Source organism: Pollachius pollachius, assembly GCF_949987615.1.
Source record: "Pollachius pollachius genome assembly, chromosome: 3".
Lineage (NCBI taxonomy): Eukaryota > Metazoa > Chordata > Actinopteri > Gadiformes > Gadidae > Pollachius > Pollachius pollachius.
In genome coordinates, this window is record NC_136936.1 from 10,788,369 (window position 1) to 10,799,645 (window position 11,277).

Consider the following 11,277-nt stretch of genomic DNA (forward strand, 5'->3'; position numbering starts at 1 on the left):
TTTGTGTGTGTGTGTGTGTGTGTGTGTGTGTGTGTGTGTGTGTGTGTGTGTGTGTGTGTATGTGTGTGTGTGTGTGTGTGTGTGTGTGTGTGTGTGTGTGTGTGTGTCTGCGCGTGTGTGGTGGTGGTGGTCCGTGGAGGTCGGACTGTACCTTCCATCCCGCGGAGCTGTTGCTGTCCCCCTTGTCCTTAAAGTAGGGCACGCTCTTCACCATCCAGTCGTAGATCTGCGACAGGGTGAGCCGGCTCTCCGGGGAACTCTCGATGGCCTTGGTGATGAGATCCGCGTACGACATATTCCCCCACGCGTTCCTGCGTGACGAGCTGCTCTTCCTCTGGGCGGCGGCGGCCGCGGCAGCCGCTACCGAGGAGCTGGAGGTCGGCGCCGCTGAAGCCGAGGATCCGCCGACCGGAGACGGGAGGAGAGCCACCTGTTGCTGGTGGTGAGGCCGCTGCGGACTGGGGTGCTGGTGCTGCTGGTGGGGGTGTTGGTGGTGATGCTGCTGGGGCTGCTGGTGGATACAGTTCTCCTGGCATTGGAAATCAGTGCACAGGACGATGGAGGGTTTGTGATCCTCGGGGAAGTCTTCGCTCTCTTCCAGCAGGCTGAGGCTGGTGACGTAGTCACCGCTGCCGGGCTCCGTTTTGACCGAAGGGACCGGTGATGGCGCGTTGGAGTCCCCCCCGCCGCCGGGACTGGTGAACTCCGGCCGAGGGAGCGGCCAAGTACAGGAGCGGGGCCGAGACAGGGGCTCGAAGTCCGGGTCGATGTCCACCATCGGTGGCTGCGCTGCTTCCGCCATGGTGTCAACAGAAAAAACGAACGGGGGATAAACGGTACAATGTCACATAAACACCGGATTCCTAAAGTTGAAAGTTCCAACGCGAGTAGAAATCTGGCGTTTAAAAAAAAAAAAGGAATCTGTTCAGGGGAAGAAAAAACACCTAGTCACCCAAAAGTCTACATTGAAAGTCGTATTCCGATTCCACTGACAGCAGAATGAAATAAAACGACAACAGTCAACAGTTTGGAAAAGCCCTGTGGGTAAAAAAAAAGTTTGGTATAAATTGCTCTTTCAAGTCCAATGTTGGGGATATTCCGCTCTGCGCTGGGCTCCTCGCAGCCTGTTGCTGTGGTGGTGTGTGCGTTGGTGTGTCTATGTGTGTGTACAGCAGCAAGAGGCTTTTACTGGAACTATGGTTTGTTAGCGGACCCCGCCCTCATTTGAGTGACACGCCGGACGAACCAATGACGCAGCGCGCGAGGACTGAAAAAGGGTCCCTGCTTTCATTCTTTCACCTTGTAAACATCTCCTCTCAGGGAACGAAAAAAACAAAACAAACGAAAGGTTTTACACATCTGAAGTTTAGGATGTCTATCTTTTTTTACATTAGTAGAAATAGCTACTTTGAATAGATCGGGATTTAATGCCAGACAGTCAGACAGACAGACAGACAGACAGACAGACAGACAGACAGACAGACAGACAGACAGACAGACAGACAGACAGATAGACAGATAGATAGCTAGACTGATAGATATGAAGATATAAATAGGACTTGATGTATCCCCAAAGGAAATGTAAGTGTAGCATATGAAAGTTATGAAGTCCAAAATAAATACTGTAAATCTACTCAAAATAGCCTAAACATTGAATCAATAAACAATGAAACTAATACAACACATCTAGAAGAGATTCATTAATCAATTAATAACGCAAATGTCAATCAATTAATCAATCAATCAAAGCTAACCAATCAATGAATACAAGCTGATATTTAAATTATATTATATTATATTTTATTTTATTAAACTTTAAACATAATCGAAAGATATACATATAACATAGTCATTCCCATCATGACCCGAAACCGGTATGTGTAGACGTTAATTCCACCCACTGTCGCATCAAGTGGAATCCTGGTGCAGAGCAACCGTGGTGTTTGCTGCCCCCTGGTGGGTATTTGGATGTACAATACATTTCGCTGAGCGTTTTGGCGAGAATTTGGTTTTCCATTAAAAAACACAAACACACACACACACACACGCACGCACACACACACACACACACACGAACACACACACATACACACACACACACACACACACACACACACACACACACATAGGGTTAGTAACCCTCAGTTACTGAGTGATAAGTATTTTCGGCAATTTGTCACAAGTGGAATTTTTACTTGTGACCAAAGGTAACCTTACCGTGTTCCGTGATGTTTCTTTTGTTTACCCTATCCTGCCACTAGGGCGCGGTACAATGTTTTACAGTATAGTCACATGAACGCTGTTAAACATGGGTTCAAATAGGCCTAGGTAACTCCGATTACTGATTTAACGCACATTAAACAATCTTTTCTAAAATAAAATTGTGTTTGACCGCAGAAAGTTAAGCACATCCAAATGAAAAGTTATATTTTCTTTAAGGACACTGAACTCTCCATATTAATTAATAAATATTATGCAAACAAGTTCAACCTTCCAATCAGTTGTCACTGACGTAGACGCTGATTGATTAGTCTTGCCTTTAATAGACCTATATGGTTTCCATGAAAGCAGGAAATAAAGCATTTTAAGGCACATGGTCAATTACTGTGATAAAATCTTAATATCAACTACTTTCCAATAATCTGCTTTTTATTTTTATTTTGTATATTTCGATTAACTATTTAAATGTATAGTTTCATTTATATAGGCCTGTATATTTTAGAAAAACCATACTCTGCTGGTGAAGACCTGTTCAGGTTAATGTTGTGGAATCGAAATGGTTTACACACCAATAATAATTATTTTATAATAATTATAATTATAATAATTATAATAATAGGACTATAGTAGCAGTACCGGGTGCAATGATGTAGCCTACCGGGTGCAATAATGTGTATCGTATGGAAGTCCATCGGATTTTGAAAATAAAAAGCCATTGAATTCTAAGCACTGAATATTTATGCATTGAAATAACGTATCTGGATTTTTTTGCATCTGAATTTAACTCTTACAATTTTCAATAAATCCTTTGCAGATTTATTTTTCAATGTTAAAAAATTCAAAATCAAATAAAAATTCAACTTAAATATTTTCAACGTCCCCAACTTCAACATGCCAAATTCTGTGTGTGCCTCCAGACGATATCACAAACGACTGCGTCGGGTTCTCCGACGTCTCTGCTTCTTCCACTTCCACATCAATCTGAAGTAGACTGAACCGCGTGCTGCCCGCTGGTGGTGGTGGTGCCTCGCGGCAGCGGGCGGCAAGCAGTGGGGCCCAACGAGGGCTGAGATAACCCCAACCCCAGTCTCGTTGTGGAGACGTCAAAGAACCGATGTGTTATGCGCCATAACACCAACAGCAGAACGGTTATCCAAATAAGAAAATAAGTGTACAACACTTGCGTTACAGTGTGTTTAATCACTCACACACTTACACACACATGTGGAGGTCGCACAGTCGTATCTCATTGGCGGACCAAATTCTCTGGGATGGCAAGTCAGAGAAAGGGGTGGTGGTATCTCCCCTTATGACGACATACAGGGAAAATTCCAAAACGGCGCGTCTGAGCTTTGTTTTTTCAAAGGGGAGCAGAATGCCTAGTGCTCATTTTACACCAAAAGAAATTTGTAGCTACTGGGGGAGCATAGGTAGGCTAGGGGAACTCATATTAATGTTAGAAAACCTCAGAAAGTGAAATGTTCATGCCATGGGATCTTTAAAACTTAACGTTTGTAACGACATCGATCACTCGGATTTGGGGTATTCTTTTTGTGACACCGGGCGCACGTTAAGCGGCTGGAGCAAAACGGTTGATATGCTTCCGTGGTGGCATAACAAGAGCGCAACGAGCGCGCAGAGCCAACACTATTCTGCACCGAATGACATGATACAGATATGAGGATGACAAATTAAAAGTAGGTTGCTGTCGGGCGCCTTTTCCCGAGGCACGCCATGCTTCCACTGGAACCACAGGCTGCTGCAGCTTCAGTTGCGCAATACTGTCGGCTCTGCGCTCTCGTGCCACAGTGGGCAGGAGGCTTCAGATCGCCCCAGCCCATATTCAGTGCTTAGAATTCAATGGATTTTTATATATTCAAAATCCTATGGCACAGATATACTTCCATATAGTATTGCACAATATTTGTCAATGCAGATAGTTGAACGGTAAGACAAGAAACATGATAATTTCATCATGTTCCAAGTTCCTGGCAGAGGTGTCAAAATCCAGACGATTATATATTTATGACCTAGGCCTACGACATTAGAGATGAGAACACGACGAGAAAAACACTTTGAGAACAAGATGGAAACATACGGCTGGAAAAATACCTATGTGTGGAAAAACACACTGGTGTTACTTAACTCGTGAGCGCTAACTGCTCAGGTGCAGCCCAATCCGTGGTTACCTGTATTGTGTACTGGGTTGCACTGGGAGCAGACGTTGTGGGAGAAGGGGTGGAAGAGGGGGGGGTGTGGGGTAGCCACGCCCTCGTTGCCCTGATGTGACGGTAGAGAGAGAGAACTGGCAGGTAAATTAATCCCAACACACCTCTCTGGTCACTCCGACCACAAGCACAACAGAAATGGTAACCAAGGTGGATATCAGCAGCCCAGAGCTAAACAACAAAGGTTGGTGACTTTTAATTGAAAAAAAAAAAACATTGACATAAACGTAACAATAAAGTTCCATTTATTAATGGTAGCCTTCAAGTATCAACCAAAATTCCAGAATGTTTTGCTCATCAGTCATCAGTGTAAATGATCTTAGAAATGCTACGTATTTAATTTTATTCTCTTTATTCCGCCACTTTTTCGGTTTGCGCCTCCTTCAACATACTTCAACGTAGAAACATCATTCAAACATTAAAACGTTCAGCTCCGTTAGTACCATTGGGCTATTATTTTCTGTATTCATATTATTCTTAATTGCCGAGATATTCAAGGTTATTCACACAAAAAAACTTTATTCCCATTGGAAAATTCAAAAAACGCTTATTCATTTTTCATCCTCTTCAATACTTCAACAACTTAGGACATCATAACTTGGTCAGATTTCAACCGTTTACCATCATTCAAACAATTAAACAGATCTACACATTTGTATCTTCAATAATATTTTAACAGAATTTTGATATCATTTATACTTTTTTCAGATTCACAGTTTTAGTTTCATTCCGGATTCGTTTTCAGTTGGTCTCACTCTAGCCGTTTGCCTCAGCTGTTGCTCGTTGAGCAATCAATGGCCAACACAACACTCTGTACTGGTTAAAGGGTAATTCCGGTGTAAAATGGATTTGGGATATGTTTTGTATGATAACATGTGAAACGTTCGTTTTGGAGCACAAAAACCGCATATAGACGCTTTCTTCAGTTTGCTGTTTTTAGCCGATTCTATCAAAACGCTATAAACTTGGAACAATGGGGGCACTGGTTATGGCAAAAACTAAATCGCTATTTTAAACCACTTAAAACGCTAAAAGTAGCCCGACACTTCTTTGGTAGTATAATAAGGGTCTTAACATATAAAACGAGGCATTGAGAACTTTGTAAGTGTACAGATTGTTTATTAAAAATGACATTTTATACACACAATAACATCAGTAGATCATCCGGCAATGCCATTTTGTTTTTAAGACTCGATAAATAGATTGGCGAACACAGAGCTTGCGTGCTGCTGACGGATGTCACAATCTCTGTGTTCGTCAATCTACCTATCGAGTCTTAAAAACTACATACTTCATCCTATAGACTTCTTTCTATCTTCAAAATGTTCAGCAGATTTCCTAGATTCAGTGTAATGATTCCTCAATGTTCAGCTTCTGCAGTGTAGCGGAGCATTTCAGCGTCAGCAGACATTAGCAGTATGACTTCAAAACCCTTCAACTCATTCATACTTCATTCTACAGACTTCATTCTACCTTCAAAATGTTCATCAGATTTCCTAGATTCAGTGTAATGATTCTTCAACGTTCAGCTTCAGCAGTGTAGCAGTGCATTTCAGCGTCAGCATTCACACCGCAATACCTTCAGGGATTGCAATTCTAGTTGTATATGCTGTACACGTGTGTGTGTGTTTGTGTGTGTGTTTGTGTCTGCGTTTGCTTTTTTTTTTTGCGTGTATTTTCTCATATGGTTCGTAATAGCTCACATGATTGCTCTACAGATACATCATCCTGGTCTCTGGGATGTTTCGGTTGGTGTCTGTACCTTACATCTATGTTTTTCGTGCTCGCCACATTCCCTGTTTCAATATTCAAGTGTGTTAAGGTAAGAACTATACCTATTCATTAATGGCCATGGCTCGCACATGTATTATTTAGAAATACATTCTGGCATTGTTTTGCAAATTGTGGCCCCATAGTTTGGTTATTTTCTGATTTTGTTTGTGGATGGTTGGGCTCCAGACAGTCTTGCAAATGTCTTGCCCTGGATGTTCTGTTTGTGTGATTCCAAACATCTTTTCTTTGATGTATGCCTGCTACAGACATTTATATGTTATCGTGTGATTGTATACCTTGTGCATTGTCCCTTCTTTAAATATATAAATCTTCAACCTTTTAGATAGCGCAGGAGTACGAGCGAGCCGTACTTTTCCGTCTCGGTCGCATAGTGGACAAGAAGCCTAAGGGACCAGGTGCGTCACGCAACTTTACATTATGGTCTCTCACGGCAAAACATGTTAGACACGACGAAAGCTATTATTATTCATATGTTTCCTGGACTTAATATGCAATAACGTTATGCAACAGCCTAACCGTAACCCTAACACTGACTTGTTTTGATATTGCTTGTCCCACAGTACCTACTTGTTTAATTGTCCACTGTAACAGGACCCTGCAATGTAAAGTGTAACCAAAGGATCTTCTGAATCATGCACAAATAGAGCATTATACCGCAACACTTTTTGGTTCTGAATCTTAACATCACTGTGTTTTTTTGCAGGGCTGTTCTTCGTCAATCCATGCACAGACAAGTTCATCAAGGTGGACCTAAGAACTTTCTCCTATGACATCCCTCCACAAGAGGTAGAAGACATTACTCCTCCCAACTTCCATGATCTCAAATAAGATCATCTCTCTCTCTCTCTCCCCCTGCCCTCCCTCCCTCTCTATCTCCCCCCATCTCCTCCCTCGCTCGCTCTCTTCCACATCCTCGATTACTCTCTCATCTCTTCCCATCCCACTCTGTCTCCTTCCCCTATCCCTCTGTCTCCCTCCCTCTCTCCCTCCCTCCCTCCCTTTCTCTCTCGCTCCCTCTCACATGACTCTGTTCCTTAACCTTTCTCTCTCTCTCTCTCTCTCTCTCTCTCTCTCTCTCTCTCTCTCTCTCTCTCTCTCTCTCTCTCTCTCTCTCTCTCTCTCTCTCTCTCTCTCTCTCTCTCTCTCTCTCTCTCTCTCTCTCTCTCTCTCTCTCAACATGTTCAAACCTATCAACTAATAGATTGCTTGGGGTGACCAGTATTAAATCATATTGTTTTTAGAGCGAGGCATGCCCCCCAGGCCCCCCTCCCTGAACACACCCTTGATGCGTTCTGCTCCATAGATTCTGACCAAAGACTCTGTGACCGTGTCTGTGGACGGAGTGGTCTACTACCGGGTCCACTGCCCCATGTCGTCTGTGACCAACGTGACGAATGCCCACCACGCCACACAGCTGCTGGCCCAGACCACCTTGAGGAATATTCTGGGGACCAAGAAACTGGCGGAACTCCTGTCAGACCGCGAGGGCATATCACACGACATGCAGGTCGGGACAGAGCCCAGTCCATCCCCCTATGTGCCTGCTTGGGTACTTTTTAAAGTACTCGTTGAATGAAGCTGTCGAAGGTTCAAAATATACTTCTGTGTAGGTACACTGTAGGTTCTCTTTCATCTGCAGCCCCCAGGGGGAGAAAAATGTCATACTACATGCAAGGTCAAAACCAGCCCACTTTGCTATTCATGCAAAGTTTTCTGGTATATTTTGACTAGACTAGTTGAGGAGGTTGAAATTGATGGTAATTTGTTGTCACTGAAGATGTCACTGAATAAGTGACCTTTGGAAACTATTTGGCAGATGAAGTGGAAGGATACATGCAGGCACTGGCATAGAGCCAGTGATTTGTCTAATAGTACAGCTGCTCAGCGCAGAGGTATAATTCCAACTTGATCTGGCCTTGCAGGGGTCCCTGGATGAAGCGACACACCAATGGGGCATCAAGGTGGAGCGGGTGGAGATTAAGGATGTCAAGCTGCCCCACCAGCTGCAGCGGGCCATGGCAGCGGAGGCGGAGGCCAGCCGCGAGGCCAGAGCTAAGGTGGGTGGGGCACTGGGGCAGGGAAGATTTAACCACAGGTCATGTCCTGTGTGTCTTTAGATTCAGTAACACAAAGCTCAAAGGACGATTTGTCCAATATCAAATGCTATTTTCAAAGACCGGGACAGCATCAAACGCTACTAATTCCAAGCAATGCTTTGGATTGGCTCAAATAAGTGCATGTTGGACATCTGAAAAATAATAAACAATGTACTATATCTTTGACATAGTAGTTTTGATATCATTTTTTATCGTTTTTAGAGCAAATAACCCTGCTGTTATAATTCTGAAGTCTGAATATTCTTTCATTTTTTTGCCACCTGGCCACCTTGGCAACCAACCGGCCGGGCCTCAGGTGATCTCAGCAGAGGGGGAGATGAACGCGTCACGTGCCCTCAAAGAAGCGTCGCTGATCATGGCCGAGTCCCCGACCGCGCTGCAGCTGCGCTACCTGCAGACCCTGAACAGCATCGCGGCCGAGAAGAACTCCACCATCATCTTCCCCCTGCCCATTGACGTCATGTCGCACTTCATGAACAGGAAGTGAAGCTGCATATCATCGTGTTAAAGGTGACATGTTAGACCACCAGGTGTGAGTGGGATTTGCCGTTACAAGCCGTTTAGCAAATCTGCCTCTTCTGACATCACAATTGGGCATGTCCACCTAGATGTGTGCATGATCGATCAGTCTAACAGCCTGCCCAGTGGAATGTGGAAGAAAGTTGCTCATCTATCCGTCATACATCTAGGTGGACACGCCCACTTGTGATGTCAGAAGAGGCGGATTTTCAAAACGCTTTGTAACGGCTAATCACAGTCCCGCCTTGTGGTATAATATGTCACCTTAATAATTTAACAAGCTAAGGTTAAGGTTTTGTAGCTTGAATGTGAGTCTGTTGAATTGTAAGGCACTAATAATGTCCTTAAACCTGCTGATATTTTTAGCCGTGCCGCTTTTGCAAAGTTTTTACTCTTCTTTTCGATGGCTTATATCGTTTTGCACCACTGTCACTTCCTGCAAAATGTTACAGGGAGCGCTATGTATCCTTATATTGACATTTTACATATATCTTGTTTGTACACTCTTTTAATGTGATGTTTTACTTAAATACAAAGTGCAACCAGTGTTTCCCCCAGCACTGTATGGTTAAGGCGGCCGCCTTAACGACAATAGGGCCCCGCCTTGACTATCAATGTATAAAAAAAATATATATATATAATTTATTACATTTTTTAATTATAATGCATTAACAAAGTACAAAACTCTCGTAGGGTAGGGAAACATACTACCAGGTACAAAGAATAAAGATAAGAAGAATGGAATTTAAATGGCAGCAGCCCCGCCCGTTCCTCGACCACCTTGATGCCCCACCCCCCCGCTCATCGACCAACCTGACCCCCGCCCGTTCCTCGACCACCTTGATGCCCCACCCCCCCGCTCATCGACCAACCTGACCCCCGCGCTCCTCGACCACCTTGATACCCCACCACCCCGCTCATCGACCAACCTGACCCCCGCGCTCCTCCACCACCTTGACTAAGACATTTCCTGGGGGAAACACTGGTGCAACATATGTAGTACAGACAAGTGTCTTATCACGGATAACAATCTTGTAATCAACAAAAGCTGCAATTTCGATAAAATACAAAACAAACAATGATAATAAATAATAATAAATAACAAGAATACAAATAGACATGCTTTGAAATAAACATCTTCAAGGAGAGAAATGTGGTAAATCAGTGAGTACAATCGTTAAAACTTAGGCCCCGTTAACAATGAAAAAACATCAACGGCTAGCTAGCGAAATAGCGCTTTTGCTTCGACACGACTGTAAACACTTCCCTTTTCTACTGTGATGCTAAGATTCATTCAGAGACAACATGGTCATGTCCACAAAGACACAGACAATCACTGCCCTTTAAGTACCTGATAGTGAGAAATATGGTTTGCAACAATACGTTTTTTCGTCAAATGGTAGAACCCTTGAGAGTTTTGAGTTTAGATAATAATGGTCGTACCAATTCTGCTTTATGCAGACATTTTACGCAAGAACGTCTGAGTCGATGTGTGTTTTTGTGTCTCCATATTACAATTGGTTATCCAGCATTCAATGTAATTCATCCTTCCAGCCGTTTTCTACTGATAGTTGCAGAAAGGAAACAGCAGTTTAAAAAATGTAAATACATAAATAAATACATACAACATAGGCTACTTGGAATGCCGAAACTAAGGCGAAAGTCACTGTGAAGAAACATGTTTTTGAAAGAATTTAAACTCCAGTAGAATACAATTAATGGCAGTTGGTTCCCTCAGACAAGTCGTGATCCTCCTCAAAACCTGAGATTATTCCCATGTTAGAAACATAACAGGAGGCTAATTTCTCAAGTTCATCTCCACCACTTTCCACCCATTACATCTCTTTGCCATTATTTCCAGAGGTTTCTTTTTAAATGTCAAATGGTGTGACGACGGAAACTGAGAGACCTTTTAAATCCAGGGTGGTGACGTGGAAGTTTAGATCCTCTCAGTCACACATTGATAAGAAAAAAAGAAGAATAAGACGATTATACAAACAGCAACCATGCCAGCCATCGCACAAACGATGGCCAGGTACAATTGAAGGAGTAATTAAGTCGGTAATGGGGTCTTTAAATGTTTTTTTCAAGGACTGTGGCCCTAAACTTTCCATGGAATGTCAGTTGAACATATAGAGGAACATCCTGGGTGAGTTAAATTGCTCTACGTACCCCATTCCCACATGCTGTAAAGATGACAAAATCAGTCCCCAAAAATGCACCAGTTAAAGTCGGGCTGTAAGACAGCGCATGCTTTGACACAGAGAGAGGAACATTTTGAAATATATGACCAGTTCGTACACTTGAAATTATAAATGGTAATACTAGTATTGCATTGCATTGACTTAATTGTCTTAAGATCTAACTATTGGGCCAGGCAAATGGCGTTGCTTCTTGAG

At 43.2% G+C, this 11,277-nt stretch overlaps 2 protein-coding genes across 2 annotated transcripts in view; one reads left to right on the forward strand and one right to left on the reverse strand.

The window, feature by feature from the left end:
• The window catches only part of foxo1a (forkhead box O1 a), a 34,555-nt gene extending 33,420 nt beyond the window's left edge, over positions 1–1,135 (reverse strand). The window contains exon 1 of the mRNA XM_079733223.1: positions 152–1,135. Coding sequence (XP_079589349.1) covers positions 152–802 — 651 coding nt within the window. The 5' untranslated portion in view covers positions 803–1,135. The remainder of the gene's footprint in view (positions 1–151) is intronic.
• A 3,451-nt stretch (positions 1,136–4,586) lies between these two features.
• stoml3a (stomatin (EPB72)-like 3a) lies at positions 4,587–8,846 on the forward strand (the record flags this gene model as incomplete). The annotated part of the gene is made up of 7 exons (XM_079732972.1): positions 4,587–4,632; positions 6,167–6,270; positions 6,565–6,637; positions 6,946–7,028; positions 7,546–7,749; positions 8,165–8,299; positions 8,655–8,846. The coding sequence occupies 7 exons, from the start codon at positions 4,587–4,589 to the stop codon at positions 8,844–8,846; spliced, it is 837 nt and encodes a 278-aa protein (XP_079589098.1).
• Between the last annotated feature and the right edge of the window lie 2,431 nt (positions 8,847–11,277).